Below are 26654 nucleotides of genomic sequence, written 5' to 3'. Positions count from 1 at the left end.
GGAGCGCTCGGGAGCCGCGGCGGTCTCGCGGTGCCTGGGCTGGAGGTCGTTGGAGTCACTGTCGCGCGCCAGTCATGCTGCTTTCCCGCCTCAGCGGCCCCGCCGCCGCGCTCCGCAGGGGCATCGCCACCTCAGCGCAGGTACCGGCCGGGCCCGCGCCGCGCTGTGTGCCCCGGCGCGGGCTGGAGAGCGGGGCCTGCGCGCTACGGCCCGCGGGGGGTGGCGGCTGGAGCCTGGCGCCGCCGGCCCCCATGGCAGCCGGGCGGGCTGCGTTGCGCGCTGCTCATCCCTGCCCCCCACGCTATCTGGGGGGGTTTCCACTTGGTCAGACCCCCTGCGGCGCCCCCACCCTCCGGCACGCAGCCTTTGCCGGGGGCACCCCCGCGGGCTAGGCAGCCCTTCGGAGCATTGGAGGCCTCTGCCCCGCCCCTGCTGCGGGGGGCAGCTAAGGGATGGGCCTTGCCAAGGTCACAGGGCGCCTCCCAGCCCTGCCCGCCGGCCCCACCTCCGCAGCCTTCAGGCCTCCAAGCTTGTCCCCTGTCTCCTGGCAGCCTTGCCATCGCGTCCCCTTCCTGGCTGCCCTTCCTCCCCGGCTTCCTGCGCTTGTTGCTGGTCTCCCGTTCTCATCACACGCCTGTGGCACCCCCAGTGCGTGGCACCCCCAGCCTGCCCCTGTGGGGTCATTCAGATGTGCGCTAATGGAGTTCCTCGCCTCAATCGAGTGAGGCCTCACGTGCGTAGACAGTTAGGCTGTGTCTAGACTGCAGGGTTTTTTTGAAAAAAGTAGCCTTTTTTTCTAAAAAACTTCACCTGCGTCTAGACTGCAGCCGTGTTCTTTCGAAATTAAATCAAAAGAACGCGGCTTTTCTTTCGACGGTGGTACTCCTCATTTCATGAGGAAGAACGCCTTTTTTTCGAAAGTGCTCTTTTGAAAAAAGGCATGCTTGAATGCCAACAGAGCTTTTTCGAAAGAGAACATCCAGACTGCCTGGGTGCTCTCTTTCGAAAAAGCAGCTTGCTTTTTCGAAAGTACTGCTTGCAGTCTAGATGCTCTTTTTCTAAAGTATCTTTCGAAAAAGCCTCTTTTGAAAGAGGCTTGCAGTCTAGACGTAGCCTTAGGGTGTTACACTCGGCTTGTTAAATTTAACGATTACGTTTTGATAAGTATTAACGCGAGAGAAAAGGTGGATGACGTAAAACCTTTTATTGGATTAACCGTGGGCTAGTAATTCTCTGTGGAGCTTGAAAGCTGTCCTCCTTCACCACAGAAGCTCCTCCAATAAAAGATACTACCTCACTCACATTAGCACTCTTTTTATGTTCTGGAATCAGCCTGGCTAAAACAACATTGCAGCTAAGTACTAATTTATTTAAATTGGCACTAGTGTTACATAGTTACTACAAACAACAGAACTGGTTAGAAGTGGGTCGGAAATATTGCAGTACTTAATCAAAGGGGTAGCTGGGTTAATCTGAATCTTCAAGAACAACGAGAAGTCCTGTGGCACCTTATAGACCAACAGATTTATTGGCGCATAAGCGTTCGTGGGCAAAGACCCACTTTGTCAGATGCATGTATCTGATGAAGTAGGTCTTTGCCCACAAAAGCTTATGCTCCAGTAAAAATCTGTTGGTCTATAAGGTGCCACAGGACTTCTCGTTCTTGCAATACTTGAGTTAAAGATGGGACATGTTGGGCATCTTTAGGTGTCTAATGTAGAAATTGGTGGTATTAATCTTGTGGCACTGGGCCGCAAAAATAGATGTGCCATTTTGTATCTCCATCCCTTTGGCTATTGACTTCTGATCAGGACAGAAGTTGACACTCATTGGTCAGGTGTAACTAGTAATCAACAGATGTGGTAACTGAATCTAGACATTTAATGGAGCTGTATGGTAGATTGGTTTCAGTTACTTTGGTCCTTTCCTGGACATCACTACTAAAATTGATGTCTTCTGTATAGTTCAAATTTTTTCTTTTAAACAATAGTGCTAAGCATGCTCATTCAAGAAATCAGTTTTTATGCTAATCCATGCAGTTTGATTGCTGATTACGAGCATACCTATGTGTGTTCATGTACTGATGATCTATTGCTGTCAGATGGCAGTTGACATGGCAGGGGGGAGGAGGAGGAAAGGGTAGGTATAAATGGCCTGTTTTCAGCATGAAGAGAGGTAAATAGTGATGTCCTGCTGGGGTCTGTTCTGGGACCAGTCCTTTTCAACATATTCATAAATGATTTGGAAAAAGGGATAAACAGTGTGGTAGTAAAATTTGCAGGTGCAAACCTATTGAAGATATTTAAGTCCCAAGCTGACTGGGTAACAGAATGGCAAATTAAATTTAAATATTGATAAATGCAAAGTAATGCACATTAGAAAACATAATCCCAACTATATGTATAAAATGATGTGGTATAAATTAGCTTTTACCACTCAAGAAAGAGAATGTGGGATTATTATGGATAGTTCTCTGAAAACAGCTGCTTGGTGTACAGGGTCAGTCCAAAGTGAACAGGATGTTAAGCATCATTAAGAAAGAGATAAGACAAATATTACATTGCCTTTATATGAATCCACGCATCACCCAGCTCTTGACTGCTGCATGCAGGTGTAGTCGCCCTATCTCAAAAATGTTTTGGAATTTGGAAAATTTAGAAAAGGGCAACAAAAATGATGAGGGGTACGGAACAGCTTTCCCATGAGCAGAGATTAATAAGAGTGTGACTTCCAATTTGGCAAAGATGACTAAGTGGGGAATGTGCTTGAGATTAGGGATGTTAACATGTAGCTGTTTACATGATTAAGTGATAAACCTGGATTAGGTTAATCCTAACAATTGTCCTCCCTCCTCCCTGCTACCTCTGTATCAGAGGCAGTGGGGGGAATGAGAGTTGTTGCCTGTGTGGAGCCAGCTCCCATGGAGCTGCTTGCTCCACCTCCCTTCCCTGTTGCATACCGCAGAAGCATGTGGGGGCAGGCAGGAGCTGGTGCATGGGGAAAGCCAGCTTGAAAGTGGTGATGCAGTTCAAGGTACAACTCATCAATTGTTAATGCAATAACTGAGATAAAATAGAACTCTTTGAAAATGAGATGCAAACTTGTGTGATGGAGGCTTGAAAACCACCTGAGTAACTATTACAAACATCTATGTCCCTCTTTCTTTTTCTCTTCAGAGCAATGCTAAAGTGGCAGTGCTTGGTGCTTCTGGAGGGATTGGCCAGCCTCTTTCCCTTCTACTGAAGAATAGCCCCTTAGTGAGCCATCTCAGCCTATATGATATTGCTCACACCCTTGGTGTTGCAGCTGACCTTAGCCACATTGAGACAAGAGCCAATGTCAAAGGTATTGTAAGTTATAAATTATGAGGCATGTTACTGTGCACACAAGTCCAAGATTGAAAGGATTCTTAGGCATGTTCTGTGTTGAGTACCCATGCATATTACTATATGCAGTGGGGCACTACTTGTCCTTTATAAATAAATGTGTTGTCAACTTGAAATTAAAACTGGAAATGGCTTATTTACCCAAATAACTTCAGAACAAGATGTAGTTAAATAGATTCAACTGAGATGGTTAGAACATATTTGATTATCTTTTCATATATATTTTTTAAAGTTCTGATCAATGTGAAAGCAAAAGTCTGTGGTCAGACTTCTCACTTTTTACGGAATTTATTCTGGTAGCCAGTGTGAGCTATCAGCTATATTTTCTTTCTTTAGCTTTTTTCTACAAAGTTCAGAATATCAGTTACCGCTGTAGCTCTTTGAAATAGCCTGCATAAATTCATGCTTGCAGAATGCATTTCTCAAGCATGTGGCTTGGTATAGGCAATTTTCAAAGAAAAAATCTTACTAAGCTTTCACTTCACTCTTCTGGTTTCCATTTCTGTTTATAGGGTCTATTGTTATCCAAGGAGAAAGCTTTGCTTGATAGATATAGGGATTTGTTTTAATTTGTGTAATACAATTACAAGCATTTCTTCTGAGGACAGATGTACTTGCATACTAGATTGGGTCCCTCTGGTAACATTCAGCCCTTCTCATTAGGAAGGATGAAATTAATAATTGAGTTGGGGAAGGCTACATTAAAAATTAACACTGGTATCCTTAAACGTACAGTTTCATATGCTAATTTTGATTTGGACAGTTTTAATCTTTCCCTGGAATTGTGAAATGCATAATTACCTGGATTTTCCTTTACAGGGTTCATTGGATCTGACCAGTTATCAGACTGCCTAAAGGGCTGTGAAGTTGTAGTTATTCCTGCTGGAGTCCCTAGAAAACCAGGTAGGTCTTAATTTTATTAAATGTAGCACTCTGAAATGTTTGGGGTGAGACATGAAATGCTACATACTAGGGAAGTTAAATATCGGTTAAGTAACCTCAAGAATTCTTGTTGGTTGGTTGGTTGATCTGTAGTCTCCGGGAGCAGGGCTGGCAGCCAGTGCACTCTAGCTTCGCTCCTGAGGATCCCCCTGCCACTCTGCACTGCTGTCTTGGTATCAGAGACAGCAGTGCAGGGTGCCAGGCGGGAGCTGGTCCGCTAGTTAAAAACTAGCTCCCCTCGTGGACTGGCTGCCTGTCTCCCTATGTTGCTGCCTCTGATAAAGAGGCAGCAGTGTGGGGTGGCAGCAGCCTCTGTCTACAGTGGGTCTGAGCTCCCGGAGCCAGAACTGAGCCAGGCTGCCAGCTCCTAATACACTTTAAATGCAGAGCCACAGCAGGAGTAGGTCCCAGACCCATTTCAAGCCAGAACTGAGCCGGGCTGCTGGCCAACCTTCTAAAAAATTTACTGGGGTGTGTGTGTGTGTGTGTGTGTGGGGCACGGGGGGGGTAATGCATGTAGTCTATAGCATTAATCTATAAGCTTTTGGTTATCTGTTAATTGTCTACACTATACATCCCTACTACATACACAGTTACTTCTTTCTTAAGTAGGGGTGGACAATAAGTGGCCTGTGGGCCACACACACGGTTCACCAGGATTAGTCTCTGGTGAGCCACAAGATGCTTTATTTACCTCACATCCAAAAGAATGGCTGTTTTCAACTGACCTGACCCACAAAAGGTTCCCCACCCCTGGTTTAAACAAACCCTAAAATAAAGAAAATATCCTGATTGTGTTTAACATTTCCTGTTCTACTCATATTTGTTGCTGAAAGGTTCAGGCCTTTCTAGACATGGATATTGCTGAAGACTCAATGCCTGGTTCTCAAGGCTGGCTTCATCTCTCCCCCCAGCTCTTGCTCTGAGCTCATACAAGACTGAAACAGGCAGAACTTGTTTTTGATTTAAAAAAAAAAAAAATCTTTTCCCATGGGCTTGCCTGGCTCCTTGCCAATACTTCCTGGATACCCTCTGTTTCTGGGTTTAACCCTTTACAGGCAATTTAATTAACTGAATGGCTGGGATGTCTAGAAAAGATAGTATTCCTCCCATCCATCACAATAGCTATGTTGATCTAATTTTTAAGTGTATACCAGGCCTCAGTCTCTTACTAGCTGAAGCTGTTTCAAAAGGGCAACTTTGACGTGATCCAGGAAGAAGTAGGCAAGAATTTGCTGGAGTTTGACATAGGGATGTAAACGTTTAGCCAGTTAACTGGCTGGAGCAGTTCCTGTCTGCGGGGGTGGGAGGGAAGCAGGCACTCAAGCCTGCTTGCCCCCATTTAATTGGTTAACCAGTTAAACATAATGTTTAACCTATTAATTAATTAAACAGGATTTTACATCCCTATTATGACAAAACATTGTTTCCTCTTGGTATTATAACTGGGTAGGGCTAGCTCAATCTGGTTCAGTGCAGTGGATGCTACTTGGCTAACCTCTGGAATGATGTACAGTTTGTTTTGATCCCCAGGTATGACCCGTGATGACCTGTTCAATACCAATGCTACCATTGTTGCGAATTTGACGACTGCCTGTGCCAAGCACTGTCCAGAAGCCATGATCTGCATTATTGCTAATCCGGTAAACATTAATGCTGGTAGATCTTGATACACAGTGTAGAGAAGCCAAAGGACTAGCAGCCTTAGTTAACTGACTATTAAAAAGGCAAGAATTAATATAGTACCATCCTAATTGAGAGACTTTCCAATCTTGTCTTTACTGAAAACAAATTGGCTAGAGCTAGATTTCCAAGTTAATGCTGGTCCTGTGACTATGACCGATTCCATAGATATAAAATAGTGTAGAAATCTTAAATAAATATCATGCAGTAAACCTACAAGAGAGAGCTATGCAGGATATGTATGTTTACTAGTAGATTAATCGGATGAAGCTTTGGTTCTTTAACATGCCCTTCATTACATGAATGAACCAGTGGAAGTATTGATGCAGGCTCGAAGCCATTCTGAGTTCTGATCTTCAGTTTAGTTACTGACAAAGATTTTGGATAAAATGGTGTTTAATTGCATTAATTCAAGAAAAGTGCACACTGGTGTCCACTGGAATAGTTGAGCGCTGTTGTCAGCTTGCTTGTTTAACTAACTAAAATTGTGATGGTATCATAGAAATGACATCATAGGCATTATAAAGATGCTCACTTTGCATCCTGTTAGAGATCTGATGAGCGTTCCAACTGTGTTCTCTAAATAAAAGCTCAGTTTTGTGGTGGTTGTTTCATTTCTAACCCATGGCTAGGATATGTAAACCGGTTAACTTAATAAATAAGCAAAAAGTAGCAGTGTGTTAATGCATTCCTACCTGCTTCTCAACCCTAGGTAAATTCTACCATCCCAATAACCTCTGAAGTTTTTAAGAAGCATGGGGTTTATAATCCCAACAAAATCTTTGGTGTTACAACACTGGACATTGTCAGAGCAAATACTTTTGTGGCTGAACTAAAGGTATGTTGTAATCTCCCTGCGTCAGTAGATTTACCACTATGAGCCTTTATTGTGGATGTTAGCAATGCTCATTGTCATAACTTAGCTCTATTCATTCATGATATGTCTCCGATTCCCTAGAACTAGCTATTTCCAGACTGTCCTTCAGGGTGCAGTTACAGCTGTGAAATTCTTGTCAAACTACACCTTGAGTGTCTGAGTCACATGCTTACCTTACCAATAGTGACATTTTCACTCCTTCTAGTGCTGGAGTCTAGTTTCACTGTGGAAGAGTGAGCTGGTTTCTACCATGCCTCTCTGAGCAGTAAACTTGTTGCAGGATGTTGTCTCATGGGAGAACAGCTTGACTTTCATACTCCTGGTGGAGTTTGCAGTGCTGGCATTTCAGTTCATTTAGAAAAGGCTAGTGAGAGCAAGGTCACCAGGATAACAAACAGGTTTCTCTGATGTGGTTTTAATTCACTCTCCAGGACATGACTGCACTTCAGTCTGTTTCCGTTATTCTACCCCATGTTGTGTTACATTGCAGATATCTGATTAAATGTTCAGGAGAGAAATATGTCTTAAGGCATACTGCTTTTCTTGCCCAGACACTTAATGATTGCTAAAGCCATGAATTTTCCTGCAGGGTTTAGATCCTGCTCGAGTAAATGTTCCTGTTATTGGCGGACATGCAGGGAAGACCATCATCCCTCTGATCTCTCAGGTATGTTACAGTGAATATTCCATGCATGGAAATGGTCTTATCACCCTGCTCTCCTTCAGTATTGCATTAGTGTCAATTTGAAATGTGGTTACTGAGATCTTACAGTGCCAAGACAAGAGAAGATGTCTCTGTCCAGCTGTTTGTACGTGTTCATTCACAAGAGAATGTGTTGTACAATTGGAAATTCATTCTGCACACTTCCAATGACCTAAGTCTAAGGTCCTCTGGGACTATTACAAGCTCCATAAACTTATGTGGCATCTCAGAGTAAGAGCCTTCTTCCCCAAGGAGCTTTTAGTCTGATAGACAAGAGATGGCACAACTGCTTAGGGAAGTGAGCTAGGAGAGATCATTAGAAATGCAGGTACTGAGACATTTATTGTACAATGTGTACATTTGATATCCATAAATAAAGTTGGTTGCCTATTGCCATAATGGGTGGATTCAAGACTAGTGAGTGGGCCGAATGAGTGGCCCTTCTTTGTCTCAGTGGGCTGCATGATCAGTGGTGGGTAATCTGCAGCTCACTGGGTTCTGCCTGTGCCTGCACACCACCTCTCTGCCTCCTTCCCCATGCCTTACTGTGGCACAGGAGCCCCACACTTCCTACTCTTTCCCCTCCTTTCCATCACTTTTAGAGTGCCATAAATCTGCTGAGTTGTGCTCCATTCCCACTTCTTCCTCTTCTCCCAGAGCTTGAATGTCACACATCAGCTGATGCACAGCGCCCAGAAAGTGCTGGGAGGGATGGGGAGAAGTAGGAAGAGTGGGGCCCCAGTGTTGGAGAGGGGTAGACAGGAGGTTGTACGGGCCACAGATGGAACCCAAGTGGGCTGCTTGTGGCTGTGGGCTACAGGTTACCCTCTGACGTATGAGAAATGTAAGTAACTGAAGAAGAGATGGAATGAGTGACCTTGGGCTTTATTGGGAGTCCTGGGGCAGAAATGAGATGAACACCCAAATCTGACTCGTAGTCCTGTGTCTGAAACTTTTGAGAAGAGGGGAGGAAGGAATCTGAGAAGTTGGCTATTGCAGGGATAGGAGATGCTTGGTAGATGCTAAGGATGTTAAAGACTAGTTGACTATTCTGTAAGCATTTAACTAATCGACTTGTTAATAGGCACTCCCACATTCCTCCTTTGAAATGTACAAGAGCCCCTGCTGAGTCCGGGCTGCATGCAGGTGCTTTCTTTGAAATGCACAAGAGTCCCCAGTGGGGACTCTTGTGCATTTCAAAGCCATGGACCCCGGGATCAGTGGGGGACTACCCAGCTGACCCCAGGTTCTGGGGAAATGCCACAGGGAGCCCATGATCAGCTGGGGAGTCCCCAGCTGACTCCAGGCAGCTGTCCCTTTGAATTGCACGGATGTGTCATTTAAAGAGACAGCCGCCGAACAGCTGATCTGCGGACTAGTCGAGGAACAGGGCAGGGTGCTGGAGGTGGGAGAGAGTGGGGGGAGGGGGGCCTGGGACTGGATTACCTTACCAGGCTGGGTTGCTGCACCTGGGCAGCAGTGGCTGGATGAGGAGCTGGTACAGGATTGCCGCAGCCAGATCATGACCTCCCCTCCTACCCATGCTGCAGCAGGAAGGGGGGCCACAACCAGCCCTTCCTGCGGTCAGATGGAGGCTGAACCATGGAGCCTGCCCTAGATCAGAGCTGGGGACAGGAAGCTGCAGCCAGATGAGGGCTAGACGGGGAAAACCTCCAGGGAATGCATCCATGCCTTGCTGTCCCCTTAGCCGGCAGGAGAGAAGGCGAAGTGGTAGTTGTGACGTAGTGGGGGGGATTACCTTACCAGGCTGGGTTGCTGCACCTGGGCAGCAGTGGCTGGATGAGGAGCTGGTACAGGATTGCCGCAGCCAGATCATGACCTCCCCTCCTACCCATGCTGCAGCAGGAAGGGGGGCCACAACCAGCCCTTCCTGCGGTCAGATGGAGGCTGAACCATGGAGCCTGCCCTAGATCAGAGCTGGGGACAGGAAGCTGCAGCCAGATGAGGGCTAGACGGGGAAAACCTCCAGGGAATGCATCCATGCCTTGCTGTCCCCTTAGCCGGCAGGAGAGAAGGCGAAGTGGTAGTTGTGACGTAGTGGGGGGGATACCTTGCTGGTTGCTATGCTGGGCAGTGGGCTGTGGGTGACCTCTGCTGGCTGTAGCATGGCCCCGCAGGGCAGGGAATGAGTCGTTATACAAGGGGGCTCCGAATCTGTCTGACCAGTTATCTCCCAGGGAGTGGAACAATGGGAAGAAGGCGGAGTGGAGCCCTGGCTGGGAGGCAGGGCTGGAAGAGAGTGGTAGTTTCGGTCTGGGAAGCAGGGGAGGAGGAGCTAGGGAGGGGGGCTGGGATTGTAGGGCCCAGCCATCTCCCATCTCAAGGGGGGGTAGTGAGGCCTCCTAGCCCCAGTTCTGTAATCAGATTACATCTGTGCTGTGCTGTGCTGTATCCTGAAGAAGCAATAAACTCCCTCTATTCTACTGGCTGGCGGAGTCTGTTCGTGCCACTACAGGGGTGCAGGAGATGGGGAAACCCCAACGCGCAGTCACAGTAGTACGCAGTAGCTGTTTCTGGCACCACTACTTCTCTGCAAGCTGGATCTGGTGGGGATGGTTGGAGCTCACTCTCCCCTGCAGGAAGCTGGTGCTCCAATATTGCAGAGGTCACTGTGAGGTTGGAACATCAGTGCAGGCTCGCTGCCATGGTGGGAGCAAGAGAGGGCTGAGCTCAAGCTGCAGGAGAGCCATATTTGGCTCCCTACAGAGCCATAGGTTGCCAACCCCTGCTCTAAAGTATCATGTGTTTAAAGGGGTGTTGTGATGAACTGATAAATGAGATTTTTCCATTTTAGTGTACACCAAAAGTGGAATTCCCTCAGGATCAATTGGAAACACTTGCGGGCAGAATTCAGGAGGCTGGTACTGAAGTTGTGAAAGCAAAAGCAGGAGCAGGTTGGTTCTTGGAAACACTTCTGAATCTTAAATTGTTTAACCAGTTCAGGGTGCAAGCAGTACTTTTGTGTTCCAGAATAGACTGGAAACTACAGGACAGTGTAGCACATTGGTATTTATTACAAATGGATTAGTGCTGCTATTGGCAGCACTCAAGCTCTTCAGTTCATTAGGTAGATTACTATTTAACCCTACTGTATGGAATCTACTATACAACCTTCTTCACCTGCAAATTAAACTGGTCAAACACATGCCAATAAAATGGCATGCTAGTGGTCCAAAGTTACTGTTCAGTGATGGGTTCAAGGTTTTTGATCTTGTGCTATCTCAGCTGTTGGACTTGACTAATGCACTGTTAAATATGAACAGTTAAACCTAGGTGTGGGGAGCTTAAGCCTGGATTTGGCTCCTGAGGTTTGGGGTCCCCCTAGCATTGGGGAGCTCATGCTAGTTAGTGAGGGGTGGCTTTTTTGTTTCTCACTTGTGTGCAGCCCCTGACTGATTTTTCTGTGGATCATTGGCCCCTGATTCAAAAAAGGTTCCCCACCCCTGGGTTAAACAGAGCTCTTGTTCTTTACTGCTTCCTTCTGATATACAATCTCTTCCTTAGTTTTGTTTTGTTTTTTTTTTAAACTAACATCTCATTTCAGCATAGAGGGGAGTAAGTACTAGATGTGAAAACAAGCAGAGGAACTTCAACAAAGAAGAAATATTCTGCTCTTTTAATATATAGCTCAGTAATAGGCAAAACTACTTTTTTCCCCTTTGTGCATCTTCTTTAAAAGAAAAGATGCTTTCAGTGTGGTGGAGGACAAATTGATGCTTGTGAGTATTGAAAATATATAATTCCAGTACCTGCTGAATTTGTGTTAGCCACCTCTCCAAAAATGTGACACTGATTCAAATGTCAGATTGTAAACAAGCTTCCATCCTACACTAGTTTTAAACTTTTCAGTTAGGGTTAAAGTTTAAATAAATAGTGATATTAGTGATCCTACCAGTCTGAACTAATATCTTTGTTCTGACTCCTGTTTGTACAGGATCTGCTACCTTATCTATGGCGTATGCTGGGGCCAGGTTTGTCTTTTCTGTGCTGGATGCAATGAATGGAAAGGAAGGTGTTATTGAATGTTCTTTTGTGAGATCGGAAGAAACAGAGTGTCCATATTTTTCCACACCTTTGCTACTTGGGGTATGTCTCTTGGATGGTGTTTTTAACTGACATGTTTAGTGTAATAAATTGTACCTTAAGTTGGAAGGGTGTTGCAGAAGTAGCTTGTTTGGCTAATGCAACACTTCAGATAGCATTTTATAACTTTAGATATTTGAGTCAGGCATGTAATAATCCTATTCAAATGATTTTTAGAAGGGGCAGTAGCCTAACTCAAAGCTATTCCTTGACATTCTTAATGAAAAACTGGAGTATGAAGTACTTTAAACATTTGCAATAGGTTTTGAGCTCCTGATGTTTCAACAGAGCTAAATAAGAAAAGGACTTGGCTATTTCAGTAACTGATTTACTCAGGCAAATCCAAGTTTTGCGTTTCAGTTGCTCCCTGTCCTTAGTTCTGCTTTTGAATTGACTGGATAACCAGGTCCTCTAATTTAAATCAGCATCTCAGTCTGAACTCTTTATTCTCAGTCACTCTGACTAGGAGGTTGTAATGTGTATTTTTATGAAGAACTGTCAGAACTTCAGTAGAACTCAAGTGTCTGGTCACCTTAACTCAATGGTCTCAAACTTTTTTAAGCACAAGATCGCTTTTTGAATTTAAGTGCAATCCAGGATCTACCTCAAACCCAAATACCCTTGCCCTGCCTCCATCCTGCACCTTCTCTGAGGCCCCGTCCCTGCTCACTCTGTCCTCCCTCCGTCATCCTCCCTCCATTTCACCAGGCTGGGGCAGAGGGTTGGGGCACAGGCTCTGGTCTTGAGCCTGGAAATGTGAGGGGGCTCTGAACTGAGCCTGGGGCAGGGGTTCAGGGTGCAGGCTCTGTAAAGGAGTTTGCATCCAGAGGGCTCAGGGCTAGGACAGGGGCTTGGGGTGCAGGAGGGGATTCATGACTGGGGCAGGGAATTGGAGCTGGCTCCAGCTGGACACTGCTTATCTCAGGTGGCTCCTGAGTGGTGGGGCAGTGAGACCAAGGCAGGCTCACCCCTGCCCTGGCCGTGCACCACACTCCAAAGCAGCCAGCAAACTCCCTACATCCCAAGCTCTGTTGTGCCTTCGCCCTCCGTTTTGTGGAGATAGAATACAGGATGAGAGAGGGGGTACCCTGACATCAGCGCCCCCTCTTCTCCCTTCCCTGCTCTGCACTGCAAGCAGGAGGCTCCCAGGGAGGGGCAGCTCCAAGGCTATGGGTAGCAGTGTGGGGAGGGGCAACTGAAGTACCAGCACTTGGTAGCTTCTTGGCCAAACCAGTCAAGATCACTTATCAAAGGCTCCAAGATCTACCAGTAGACTGGGGTGTGAAAGCCTCAGTGTGACTTCCAAAGCCCTACTGGTGTCCAGGAATTGCAGTTTGGTGGCCAATATAAATAATGAGTTAAGAATGCTGTGGCGTTTGGGAACAATGGAAGAATGTTTTATAGAAGACTTAACTTAGCATTGCTCAGGTCCTTAACTCAATAGTTTCGTGTTTTCTTAATTTTTAAATACTTATTCTGGGGAGGGCAGGAGATGAGGGGTTTGGTATGCAAGCTGCCCCAGGAAGAGAGGGCTACCCCAACCACATCTCACTCTAGCAGCTTGAGGCCAGATGAGAAGCTCCCCTCCATAGCTGCTGCAGCTCCAGGCACAGCTGTGGGGAAAGGTGCATGTCCCCCAGCTGGGACAGACACGCAAACTCTCTGAAATATATAGTAGATAGCTGTCCTTTTCTTCACTCCTGCTGGCCCAATGGGGTTATAGCTAGGGATGTCAATGTCTAGTCAACTACACGATTAACCAGTAAGCCTCTGCTAATCAGTTAATCCTGTTGACTACATTCAGTTCTAATCCCTCCACACGTGCTGGCTTCATGGAGCTACCTGCCTCCCACAGAGGCAGCAGGGGGTGGGGGTGAGGGCAGGGGAGGCTGCCACAGAGCAGCCTCTGTCCATTACAGGGTTGGGCTCACCATAGACAGAGGCTGCTCCATGGATGCCGGCACAGCATCTGCCCCCAGACCTTCACTTGGAGTCTATCAAATAGTTGTGTAACTGATCATATTTTATGCTATTACACGATTATTCAATTACATTATCTAACATCCTTCGTTCTAGCTCTCCCAGTCCCCATTGCTGCCCCCTTGCAGTCATTCTGCAGTATAACTGTTTCTCATAAAATAAACAGTCGAATTCCAGGCACATCCCATTGTTCTGGCATGACCAAATCCTGACCTTGCTTTAAATTAGGCTAAGAGGAAGCTGCATACTAAAATTGGTGGTCCTACTCTTACTGTTTAGGAGAAGTTCTTGAACAGATGGGCTCGGATGCACAAACTCAATCTACTATATATTTGAGAAATGTAGCCTAGTTTATTTTATGTGGACTATGTAAAGTAGGGATGAAAAATCCTGATTAATTGGTTAATCGGTTAAACACTACATTTAACTGATTAAAGTGACTAATGTGGAGGGGAAGCAGGGTTGGAGCCCTCTTCTCCCACCCCCACCCTCTCCAGCCCACAGAGAGCAGCTCCTGCTTATGGTGTATCAGGGCCCACCATGGACAGGGGCTGCTCTGGCCAGGCTGGAATGGACCCATCCATGGTGTGCCCCGAAGGGCTGGAGCAGCCCCCTGCTCTGGGCTGGGGGCTGCTCGAGCCTCCATCAGTTAACTGGGACCTTACTGGTTAACCAGTTAGCCTCTCTCATCCCTAATGTAAAGAGAAGCTTTTGAGACAAGAATTCAAAAAGAAAAGGGAGTTGCAGTCCTTGAGGGGAAGTAGACAGTGAAAAGGTATCCTACTCACTGAGAGTGGACTGAAGTAAAGACTGGAGTGAAATAGATTGGGCCAAGACGTCAGACAGGATCAGCAGCAGCAGCAGCAACCATGGGCTGAATGCCCGTTGGTGTCCGATGCCTCCCTCACTATTTCCTTTCATCTTTCCCTGTCCAGTGTAGAATGACTTAGTTTTTATTATATCATCTATCCATTCTTTGTGGGGTCTGCCTCTCCTATTTGGACCGTAAATTATGCTGAATATCAGGGTCTTAACTTCTTATCGTTCATTCTGCAGATATGTCCGAACAGCTGTAACTTCCATTGTATAACCTTCTTCTGTAGGTTCTCTTTAGTCTCTAAAGCAGTGGTTCCCAAACTCTTCGGCACCACGCCCCCCTTTTTTGATTTTTGAGAAACCCTCACGCCCCCCCTCCCAAAAAAGCAGCAAAACTTGGGGTGGGATTGACGGTGTGTGTGAGGGGTTGGGTCTCCTCGTGCCCCCCTGGAATTTCTTCCCACCCCCCAGTTTGGGAACTCCTGCTTTAAAGTCTGGGTTCTAGAAGGGTAACTGCAGAGTAGATTTGAAAAATCAGTGGAAGCCAGTGGTGCAAATGTATGTGATAGTCTTTCTGCAGCGTAAATCAGTTCCTTAAATTAGCATGTGGCTTTAGGAAAGCAACAGAACAGTTGAGGGAAGGGAGAAGGAGAAGTTGGTATCTCAGCTCCTCTTCTAGGAAGGAGATGGTCCTAAAATTGGACAAGACACCATCTTCCCCCATCCTGACTAGTGGGTGGGAAATAAAGTAGCTGTTTGAAATGTTTCGAGACTCTCTCCTGCAGATGCACCAGTTGGAGACCTGAGGAGGAGGGAGGGTTTTTAACGAAAGTTAATCCTCTAGCTAGGCATAGATTTTAAAGCTATTCCTTGCTAAAGAATGCAGAAATTGTGTAACCCTAAAACTCTTCTTCCCCCCCCTCAGAAAAATGGAATTGAGAAGAATCTAGGTATTGGCAAGATCTCTCCTTATGAGGAAAAGATGGTAGCTGAGGCCATGTCTGAGCTGAAAGCTTCTATCAAGAAAGGAGAGGAGTTTGTGAAGAGCATGAATTGAAGAGCGGATGGGGAAGAAGAATCACCGTTTCCTTAATTTATTAAGGCATCATGTCACTTTAAAAGACTTCAGATGCAAAGTACGAGCTTTGATCGAAGTCATTCTGTATTAGTGTATTATCTGCTCTCAATTGGTCAATTGGAATTCTACTCAATAAAACAGCCTCCTATTTTTTTAAGGGTACTCATTGGACAGTTGCACAATGTGCTTTCTAAAGCTGAAAATGCGCAAATGTGAGAGAGGGGCAGGTGTATTTCAAAGATTACACTTCCAGGTCTCACTAATGCTGCAACACTGTTATGCTGCCATTTGCCTGCTTCTGTATTCATCAGACACAAGATCAATTCTTTCCTTCCTAGGAATACAGTAACATGCAGAAGCTGATACGTATTCCATAACTTCTTGAGTTCTTAGTCATATTTAATCTCTGGGAGATCCTGAGGGCTACTTCTGGAGACATTTTTGGGAGTTTGAGTAAAACATACACCATCCTCAAGAAGAGAGGCAAATGGAGTTGGCCAACTGTTGCAACAAGTTATGATCTCATTAAACTAAAGAGAATTTTTCCTATTGCTTTGTAATAGTTAATTCTGTAGCTGCATTAGGATTCCCCAGCACAAATAGGCAGAACATAACCTCCAGCTTTGTTTCTCAAAGTATTCAAAAAGCCTCTTTATAAAATTAGCAAAGTCCAGGCTACTGAAAATGACCGGCACACCCTATCATAACATTAACCCACAATTAGTGGCAGACATGTGGACCCACCCAGTTCTAAACTCAGACATATAATGCAACAAATTACTTCTATTCAGTTTCTTTTCCTCATTTTATTAAAATCTTCACTCTAGACAGCTTTAACTCAAAGTGGTGCTGTTCTTCCAGTGTTCTAGCAGTGGTCTGTTCACTATATTGTTCTCCAGAGCTCAACGAGAAAGCATGCTCTAACAAAGATAGCACTAGTGTTGGAAAACTCATAGAAAAGACCTTCTCTAGTCAGGTTGCCAAAGCAATTGCTTTATTTTTAAAAGTGTTTTGGGGGAAGTAGAATTACCCCTAGATCTAGAAACTGGCTTCTGCTACTAATCATCTTCACTCTAAAGGTATAGAAAAATAAAGAATACAGCCGAGGGGGAAGATTAGACCTTAATGCTTTGCATTTTGGCTCTTGTAGGAGACTCCAAGTGACTCATCAATGCCACACTCATTTTACACAATTTAACTGAAGAGGCACTGACTCAGTGGGAAAACTGACTGGACTCCTGCTTTTGTCTCCACTCCTACTGTTACTGACTTCTATTACCATCATGCCTTGGTCTCACAGACTAGGACCCTATGTTAGCTGCTATATAACAAGCTATACATTGGTAAACTGCTGCCTTTTATATCCAAAATTAAGGTGCTGTCTGACAGTTGAATCAAATCACATAGAGATCTTGTTGACAAAAAAATCTGTGCTGGTGCATATACTGGTATAATAATGCTAGAAATTTTCTCTGGATAAGCAAGCCCTAAGTCACAGCAAATATCATATGGCACTGAGTTGAATGTACCTTCCCTTCTGTCTGATGCCTAGTGCTGAAACAAGCTTTTCTTAGCACCAGAACAGGTTGCTATGGCCTTGTAAGACCTTTGGAATGCCCCAGTGATAATATGGGTATCTTCACAGAAGGCAAACTTGACCTAAATGGGATAAACAGCAACTAGCCATCTTTAAAGCATTATGTAAGGATCTTAATTTTTGTTTCCAGGGCTCATGAGTTTTCCTCATTGCCTGCTTCCTCAGCATTCTTTGGTGAGGTATAAAGCAGGTGTCACCTTTCCAGATGATCTTCTCATATCCAAAAGAAAAGGGAGACACATCTATTTCAGCACAGGTAGAGCCTGCACTTAGTTTTTTCCTATGACTTAGCTTCTAGTTTGAGTATCTTCAGTGTGAGAGACGTACGGTCACAATTACCTGATAGCTATTTTGATGTTTAGGCTGAAGAGGTGATCATTAGTTAACGTGCAGTTGAGTCCTTAAAAACAAGAACCCCCGCTCCCCCCCAAAAAAAAATTGGTACACATCAGCTGTTCAGCTTATCCTGAGGCTTCAGAACAGCTCATTTTTATGTTTTGTATTGAGAAATTAGTGATTAAAATACAAAGCCATGAATGTTTGTTTTATTATTTTAGATATTGGCATAGAGAGTACACTTAAGTTTGTAGATGATACAAAGCTGGGAGGGGTTGCAACTGCCTTGGAGGATAGGGTCATAATTCAAAATGATCTGGACAAACTGGAGAAATGGTCTGAGGTAAATAGGATGAAGTTTAAGAAGGGCAAATGCAAAGTACTATACTTAGGAAGGAACAGTTTCACATGTACAGAATGGGAAGCGACTTGTCTAGGAAGGAGTACTGCAGAAAGGTATTTAGGGGTCATAGTGGACCACAAGCTAAATATGAGTCAAAAGTGTGATGCTGTTGGGAGGGAAAAAAAGCAAACATGATTCTGGGATGCATTCTTCCACTCTACTCTGTGCTGATTAGGCTTCAAATGGAGTATTGTGTCCAGTTATGGGCGCCACATTTCAAGAAAGATATAGAGAAATTGGAGATGGTCCAGAGAAGAGCAACAAGAATGATAAAAGGTCTAGAGAATATGATCTATGAAGGAAGACTGAAATAATTGGGCTTGTTTAATTTGGAAAGGTAAAGATTGAGAGGGGGACATGATAGTGATTTTCAGGTATTTAAAAGGGTGTCTCAAGGTGGAGGGAGAAAAATTGTTCTTCCTGGCCTCTGAGGATAGGACAAGAAGCTATGGGCTTAAACTGCAGCAAGGGAGGTTTAGGTTGGACATTAGGTAAAACTTCCTGTCAGGGTGGTGAAACACTGGACTAAGTTGCCTAGGGGGGTTGTGGATCTCCATCTCTGGAGATATTGAAGAGCAGGTTTGATAGAAATCTGTCGGAGATGATCTAGATGGTACTTGGTCCTGCCATGAGGGCAGGAGACTAGACTCAATGATCTCTCAGGCTGTGTCTACATTGGTGCGATCTTGCGCCAAAGTTTCCGCTCTTGCACAAAAACTTGCTGCCTGTCTACACTGGCCACGTGTTCTTGCACAAGTAAACTGACGTTCTACTGTATGAAATCAGGGCTTCTTGTGCAAGAACTATGATGCTCCTGCTTAGGAATAAGCCCTTTTGCGCAACTGTTCTTGCGCAAGAGGCCAGTGTAGATAGGCAACATGAATTTCTTGTGCAAGAAAGCCCTATGGTTAAAATGGCCACCAGAGCTTTCTTGTGCAAGAGGACGTCTACACTGGCATGGATGCTCATGTGCAAGAGCACATCTCTTGTGCAAAAGCACATGCCAGTGTAGACCCTCTCTTCTGGAAGAGTTTTTGCACAAGAACTCTTCCGCAAAAGAAGCTGCCGGTGTAGACGTAGCCTCAAGGTTCTAGTGTTCTATGATTTTCTGAATTTAAGCAGTTTGTTCATTTCTTGAGTTCTGTGGCAGAGGGTAATTACCCAGCTAACTTTATGTAGAAAGCTGTTCAGGAGTTCCATAGTGTGTCACATTTAAGTTAATAATACTTAGCTCTGATGTTTTGTATCAGATCTCAGGGCTTCAATCTTTATTTTTAAAATGTATGCAGGGCCCATAGTTACTCTTCTCTTGTTTAGCAATCCCCACCGGATACACGTGACAGCTGCTGTTCCTACTTTGTTCCATATTTGGTGATGAGCTGGAAGGGAGAGTGAACTTAACCCTGATAAACTTGCAGCCAAGCCATGTGGGTGAGGCATAGTAATTACCCATGTGGGTCATAGCTGTAGTAGAGAAAGCTGTAGTAGCTGTGGGTTATAGATTCCTCAGAAGGGAAGGAGGCTTAAATGGGCCTGATTTTGATGTCACTTAAAAAGACAGCTTGAATGCCCAGGTAACTATTCCTGTTTGTATTATGGTAGCACCTAGGGTCTTCAGTCACAGACCAACACCTCATTGTGCTAGATGCTACACAAACACTGAACATATGGCACGTCTACACTGTTGCCAGATTGACAGGCAGTAATTGATCTAATGGAGGTTGATTAGACCGTTGATTGACGGTTGGGTGCTCTCCTGTCAACTCTGCCTGCACTTCTGGTTCTGGTGCAGTACTGGAGTTGATAGGAGAGCATCAGCTGTCTACTTACAGCAGTGACCGTGATAAATAGATCTAGATATGTCTACTTCAGGTATGTTGTTCAGCTAGCTGAGGTTGTGTAAATTAGATTGACAGCTCATAGGAGTATAGACCAGGTCTAACTGATGGGCCCTGTCCCTAAAGAACTTAGTCTATATCTAACTACAATTACCTCTTCTAGGGGTCTAGTTGTAACAATGCCTAATCCTTAGGCCTGTTTTCCAGAGATCAGCTCCAGGTGTATATTAACTCCATCACCCTCTGAGATCAGCCAGCACTTTCTATTGTTTGTGTTTATATTGTACATAATTTCTCTTGCTAGGCTCCACTCATCATTGTATGTGGCTCAGGCTTTTGTTTTAGTGACTGTCTACCATATTAGCCTTTTCTGCTCAGCAGGGAGTGGGAGAGAGGAGAAAAGTGACTATTTTGCAGTTTCTCTCATTCAGCTGTTGGGGAAGCTGCAGTCCTATTTATTGGCCATGATGCAGTGTTAAATGGAGTTACAATTTAGTAACAGTGCCAGGTCTGCTCTCATGATTCTAAGATGGCATCAGCTGGTGCCTGTTGCTTTTACTACAGGTTCTTGTATAGTGGCTATCTGGCAGCTGGGCACTGAGCTTGTCCTGAGATCTTGTCTCCACAGGAACCCCAGAATGGTAATGGTAAGAATGCATGGCTCTCTCTTTCAGCAGTAGAGGCAGGTACAAGGTGAAAACATGCTTTGCAATTGGTTTCTCTAGATTCTTCTTCGAGCAGTGTCCCATGGGTGCTCCACTGTAGGTGTCGGGCTTGTCCCGGCGCCGCAGATCGGAGATCTTTTCGAGCCGTAGTCTGCCGGACCGCGCATGCGCGAAGTACGGCTCGTGGCTTTTCGTGCCGTTTGAGCGTTGATGGTCCGGCTCCCGCCAGTTCCTCCTGACCGTTCTCGGCTGCAGACGGATCAACGTCTCTCTCGTGAACCCTGTTCACAAAGACAGAGAGAGATTACCAATAGTTGTTATATACATAGTTTTAAAAAGTTAAAGTTATGGTTATAGTTCTTTCTATAGTTAATAGTTCTAGTCGTTTAAAAAAAAATTTTTTTTTTCTTTAGTAGTTAGTTTATTGTTCTTAATGCCGGGGTTCAAGAAGTGCGGCGAATGCCGCGAGGCAATGCCTGCCTCTGATGGCCATTCCCTGTGCATCAGGTGCCTTGGGGAAGGCCACATACCCAAAAATGTCCCCATTGCTCCAAGCTGACGGCCAGAGCAAGGCGGGACAGGGACATGCTCCTAAAGATCCTCTTATTCGACAAAGCTCTGAAACCCCAAACCCAACAATCTAAGGGGCACGCAGAGCAAACAAAAAAAACGAAGAGGAAACCATCTCCAGCGCGATCCCTTCCACCCTCACGATCGGGTGCTGGTGACAAACCAGGGACATCAACGGCACCGCCCGCATGCGTTGCGGTGGTGCCTAAAGACAGCCGGAGTATGTCGGCTCCGAGCCCTTCTATATCGGGCTCCGCGGTCTCAGCCGTTCCCTCGGTTTCCAAACCGCTTCCAGGGACCTCCACGGCTTCGAGAACCTCTGCCGGTGCGGAATGCTCCCCGGCACGCAGCCGCTCCCCAGTACCGAGATGCACATCCAAGCTGCCTGCGGAGCCGAGCCATTCCTCAGTGCAGGAGCGTTCTTCGGCACCGGCTCATTCTAGAGCACGATCACCAGCATTGAGTCGCTCCTCGTCCCGGGCGCATGCGGCACGGCCAAAACAAACGGCGCCAAAACCCTCGACACGGGGACCCTCGGTAACTCCTGGGCACCCTTCTTCTCCTACACGGTCGGCACCGAATCGATCATCACCACCCAGGAAGCAACAAAAAGAAGTTACACATTCACCGGCACCGGAGCGTTCCTCGTCATTGACGCGCTTACCGGCACCGAGCCATCCTTCGGCACCGGAAGGATCGTCACATCACAGGTTTCCCTTAGAAGGATGTCCACCGGCACTGAGGCAGCCTTCCCCTTTGAGACGGTCCCCGGAACCGAGACAATCGTTGGTGCCGACACAATCGACTGCGACGACGCGGATCACCTCGTCACGGACTCCTTCAATACCAGTGGAGATAATCCCTCACTCTGTGCTCTCCACTCCAACTTCCTCTCCATCGGAACAGTTGCTGGCACCACCTGCCCATAGATCTAGGAGATTATCTTCTCTCTCACCAAGTCCTGAGTTCTCTCCTGAAATACATTCACCATCCCCGGCGTACTCTGAGTACTCTCGTACTGGTCAATTCTCCCCACAATCCGGTCATTTCTACCACCATGATCGTTGTTCACCCAGTCACAGCACCTATTACAGAGGAAGGTCACGATCACCAAGATCGCCCGCGTTTTCAACCCATTCGGAATATTCCAGGAGGTCCCGTCGTTCCATGTCACCCTACTATCACCAAAGGTCATCGTCTCATCATCACGGGTCCCCTCAAGCCTCTCTCGTCCAAAAGCACTCTGCTCCCTCTGCTCCTTCAAGGCCACCAACTCCCTCCGGGTCTCCTTCTCGCACCGGACAACCTCTTCCTGTTCGGGATCCCGAACCTGATCGATCACCCATGGATCAATCTTCATCGTCACCAGACGATGCAGTTTTTCAGGGAGACACCTCACCATCGGACGACCTACGCCAGTTTCAGGAGCTGTTTAAGAGAGTGGCAGAGAGTCAAAACGTGCAGCTGGGGGAGGTGCAACAAAAACAACACCACCTCCTCCGTAACATCAAACAATCTCACCAGCCCAAGATCTCGTTGCCACTGGACGTGGCCATTCTTGAAATTGCAGACGATATTTGGCAGCTGCCGGCATCCGCCCCGCCTACGAATAAGAAGGCGGATAAAAAGTATTTCGTCCCCGCTAAGGGGATGGAATTCCTCTTTACCCATCCACAGCCTAATTCCTTGGTTGTGGATGCAGTACAACAAAAGGCAAAGATGCTGCAACACAAACCTACTGCCGCAGACAGAGACAGTAAGTGTCTTGATTTATTCGGACGTAAAGTTTACTCCTCGGCAACACTCACTCTGCGAATGGCCAATTATTCCGCACTGTTGGCGAATCACAACTTCGACAACTATGCCAAGCTTGTGCCACTGCTTCAACATCTTCCAGAGGCAAAACGGGACATTTTAAAGGCTGTAATACAAGAGGGCTACGCAGCCTCTGGAATGGCCTTACATATTGCCCTGGATACAGCTGATGCTGCAGCGCGCATGACTGCTACATCGGTCGTTATGCACAGAGCATCCTGGCTGCAGCAGTCCTCTGCTCCCAAAGACCTCTTCTCGAAGGTCGAGGACCTACCCTTTGACAGGCAGAATCTCTTTTCTGATAAGACTGACCAACTTCTGCACTCGGGGAAGGACTCCAGAACCACTTTAAAAATGTTGGGCATGTACACTCCTCCCTACCGTAGAAAACGATATACCCCCTACCAAAGGCAGAGGCCCCTCCTACGACAACCTCCTCAGTATAGGCCTCAAGACCAACAAAGAGGTAGACAGCATCAACAGCGGAGACATCCGCCGCCCAAAACGACTTCCCAACAGGGTACCAGACAGCAAGTTTGACGCGTCACTCGAGGGGTTGAGAACCATTCCTACCATCACCATTCTGAGTGCTACAAAGGCGATTTTTCACCACCGTCTGAGGCCGTACCTCCATCGATGGGCTTACATCACCACCGACAAATGGGTCCTTCAGACAATTTGCCTCGGTTACACCATCCCATTCACGTCACTACCTCCCTTTTCCCCCCCCGTCCTGTCCCTTTTCAGGGACCCATCTCACGAGCCCTTGCTCAGGCAAGAAGTTACCCGTCTACTCGCTGTCGGAGCAATAGAGCCTGTTCCGGACGAGTTCAAGGGCAGAGGTTTTTATTCCCGGTACTTTATAACGGAAAAGAAATCAGGGGGATGGAGACCGATACTAGATCTTCGCGACCTCAACTGTTTCTTACGAAAACAACGGTTTTGAATGGTTACCTTAGCTACAATCATCCCAGCACTTCAGAACGAGGATTGGTTCACATCCCTCGATCTTCAGGATGCATACTTTCACATTGCGATTCATCCGGCACACAGACAATTCCTACGCTTCCAAATCGGTACAGACCATTTCCAATACAAGGTCCTGCCATTCGGTCTCTCGTCGGCTCCACGGGTTTTCTCCAAGACCCTGGCTGTGGTGACCGCATATCTTCGTCGGCTACACATAATGATCTTTCCATACCTCGACAATTGCTTAATCAGAGCCCAATCATTGTAGGAAGCACGCGATGCTACAGAAACAACACGCACGGTCTTCCAGGAGCTGGGTCTCATTCTCAATGTCCCGAAGTCATCATTGGAACCGCACCAATCAATACAGTTCATAGGCGCTTGTCTAGACTCTATGCGCGAGCGTGCGTCATTACCGCATTACCGATGGAAAGGTTCCAGACAATGCAGGATTTGATCCAGATCTTGCTCATCAGCCCAACGGTTCCCATACTACGGTGCCTACAGCTTATGGGGCACGTGGCCTCCACAACATATGTGGTCCAATACGCAAGGTTACGTTTTCAGTGCCTTCAACATTGGATGGCACGGATCTGTCCCCCCAATGTACGCGACGTCCACATGACAATAACAGTTCCCACCCATGTCAAGAAGTCACTAGCTTGGTGGACAGGTCCAGACAATCTATTGTCGGGCGTACCCTTTCATCGCCCTCAGCCGTCGGCGCAATTGACAACAGATGCGTCAATCATCGGATGGGGCGCACACCTTGGCCCCGAACAAGTACAAGGCCTATGGTCGCCAGACGAATCGTTGATGCACATCAACTTCCTGGAGCTCGGCAGTGTACAAAGCATGTCAACACTTCCTTCCCATCATTCGGGGACATGTCATACGAATCCTTACAGACAATATGACAACCGTTTATTATGTAAACAAGCAGGGTGGGGCCAGATCCCACTCCTTGTGCGCAGAAGCGGTATGTCTATGGAACATGTGCAATCGCCACAACGTCTTCTTAATCGCAGAGTATCTCCCGGGCCACCACAATGTAACGGCCGATGCCCTCAGCAGGCATTTTTCTCTCAACCACGAGTGGGAGTTACATCCCACAGTGCTCTCTGCGATATTTCAACGATGGGGATTTCCGCTAGTAGATCTCTTTGCCACTTGTCACAATGCGAAATGTCCTCAGTATTGCTCGAGAGCGGGAATTGGGCGAAATTCAAAAGGTGACGCTTTCCTATACAACTGGGGATGTCACCTACTTTATGCATTTCCACCCACACCCTTGATTCCCAGGGTAGTGGAGAAAATTATTCGGGAGAGGGCCACAGTAATCCTAATAGCCCCCTCCTGGCCCAGGCAAACGTGGTATCCATACCTCCATCGCATGTCGATACATCCTCCGTGTCCTCTACCAATTCAACACGATCTGCTCTCGCAAAATCATCGCTCCCTGCTCCATCCGCAGGTGGACTATCTCGCACTCACGGCGTGGTACCTAGTTGGTTCCAACAATCAGAAGCATTATGCTCACAATCTGTCAAGCACATTTTACTAAACAGTAGAAAATTATCTACGCGAACTACTTACTTCTCAAACTGGTCACACTTCTCATCATGGTGTTTCCAAAAGGATCTGAATCCAGTCTCTACACCTCTGCAGTGTATCCTGGACTACCTTGTACACCTCAAAAATTCGGGCCTTACCTGTGCTTCCATTAGAGTTCATGTCGCTGCAATAGCAGCCTTTCATCAGCCTGTCGACGGATGTTCCGTATTTTCCCATCCGACAATGAAAAGGTTCTTGAAGGGAATGTCCAACTTGTATCCACATTATACTCAACCGGCGGATCCTTGGGACCTTGAAATGGTCCTGAATACTCTGACGGGCAAACCCTTCGAACCGCTAGCAACATGCAGTCTACATGACCTGTCCATGAAGGTCATTTTCTTGTTGGCAATTACTTCCGCGAGGAGAGTGAGTGAGCTAGCTGCACTATCAGTCTCTCCTCCCTATACGGTTTTTACACACCAAGTGGTGATATTGCGAACGCAACCACGTTTTCGTCCCAAAGTGATCTCTCGTTTTCACATCAACAAACCTATAATTCTTCCTAAATTCCATCCCAAACCACACGCTTCACCAGAACATGCGCGCCTGCACACTTTGGACGTCAGACGTGCTCTCGCCTTCTATATTGAGAGAACCAGACCTTTTTGAGTGGCAGACTCGCTACTAATATCAATGGCGGACCGTACTAAAGGTTGCTCATTGTCCGCTCAATGCATCTCCTCCGCTATTGTGCAATGCATAAGGGCTTGTTATAATCTGCGAAAGAAACCACTGCCTTCGACTTTGAGAGCCCATTCGACAGTGCAGTAATGATTGTTCTTCGAGATGCATGTCCTGTGGGTGCTCCACGACCCGCCCTCCTCCCCTCTTCGGAGTTTTCTCTACTTTGTGTCTTTCAGAACAAGAGGCAGGAGGAACTGGTGGGAGCCGGACCACCAACGCTCAAACGGCGCGAAAAGCCACGAGCCGTACTTCGCGCATGCGCGGTCCAGCAGACTACGGCTAGAAAAGATCTCCGATCTGCGGCGCCGGGACAAGCCCGACACCTACAGTGGAGCACCCACGGGACACGCATCTCGAAGAACAATCGTTACTGCACAAGGTGAGTAACTTCTTTTTTCCCTTGGGGGAAGTTTTAATATCATGAGGAGATACTTCAGGGTTAATCCTTCAGTGAATCGTCCCTCATGGGCTGTCAGACTGGCTGGTGGATTGCTTCACCCTCTTAATACATAGAGTACATTGGTTAAGCGATCCCACAAGCTGAGCTGATGTTTAGTATAAAGTAATGCATAAGCTAACGCATAGGCCTTA

General features: G+C 46.5%; 2 protein-coding genes across 4 annotated transcripts in view; both read left to right on the top strand.

Moving 5' to 3' along the window:
• Nucleotides 1-5: 5 nt before the first annotated feature.
• Nucleotides 6-15731, top strand: MDH2 (malate dehydrogenase 2). Its single transcript, XM_075904943.2, has 9 exons — nucleotides 6-140; nucleotides 3177-3345; nucleotides 4206-4289; nucleotides 5862-5971; nucleotides 6724-6849; nucleotides 7478-7555; nucleotides 10407-10506; nucleotides 11547-11698; nucleotides 15417-15731. The coding sequence occupies exons 1-9, from the start codon at nucleotides 75-77 to the stop codon at nucleotides 15546-15548; spliced, it is 1017 nt and encodes a 338-aa protein (XP_075761058.2). The 5' UTR covers nucleotides 6-74; the 3' UTR covers nucleotides 15549-15731.
• A 144-nt stretch (nucleotides 15732-15875) lies between these two features.
• LOC112544163 (uncharacterized) overlaps nucleotides 15876-26654 on the top strand; it is a 41682-nt gene continuing 30903 nt past the window's right edge. For 2 of the 3 annotated variants that reach the window (XM_075904933.2, XM_089772091.1), the window contains exon 1: nucleotides 15876-26442. In XM_075904933.2, coding sequence (XP_075761048.2) covers nucleotides 20994-23333 — 2340 coding nt within the window. In that variant the 5' untranslated portion in view covers nucleotides 15876-20993 and the 3' untranslated portion in view covers nucleotides 23334-26442. The remainder of the gene's footprint in view (nucleotides 26443-26654) is intronic. The other variant, XM_089772092.1, reaches the window with a different exon arrangement.

The sequence above is a fragment of the Pelodiscus sinensis genome, chromosome 21, assembly GCF_052426305.1.
Source record: "Pelodiscus sinensis isolate ZL-2025 chromosome 21, ASM5242630v1, whole genome shotgun sequence".
In the NCBI taxonomy this organism is placed as follows: domain Eukaryota; kingdom Metazoa; phylum Chordata; order Testudines; family Trionychidae; genus Pelodiscus; species Pelodiscus sinensis.
The sequence above is the reverse complement of the archived record's forward strand: the minus strand, read 5'-3'. Positions and strand labels throughout refer to the sequence as shown.

Coding starts and splice junctions, on each gene's coding strand:
- MDH2 (XM_075904943.2), top strand. CDS start 75: ATGCTGCTTTCCCGCCTCAGCGGCCCCGCCGCCGCGCTCCGCAGGGGC. Junction 3,346..4,205: donor GACAAGAGCCAATGTCAAAG/GTATTGTAAGTT, acceptor TTTCCTTTACAG/GGTTCATTGGATCTGACCAG. Junction 4,290..5,861: donor TGGAGTCCCTAGAAAACCAG/GTAGGTCTTAAT, acceptor TTTGATCCCCAG/GTATGACCCGTGATGACCTG.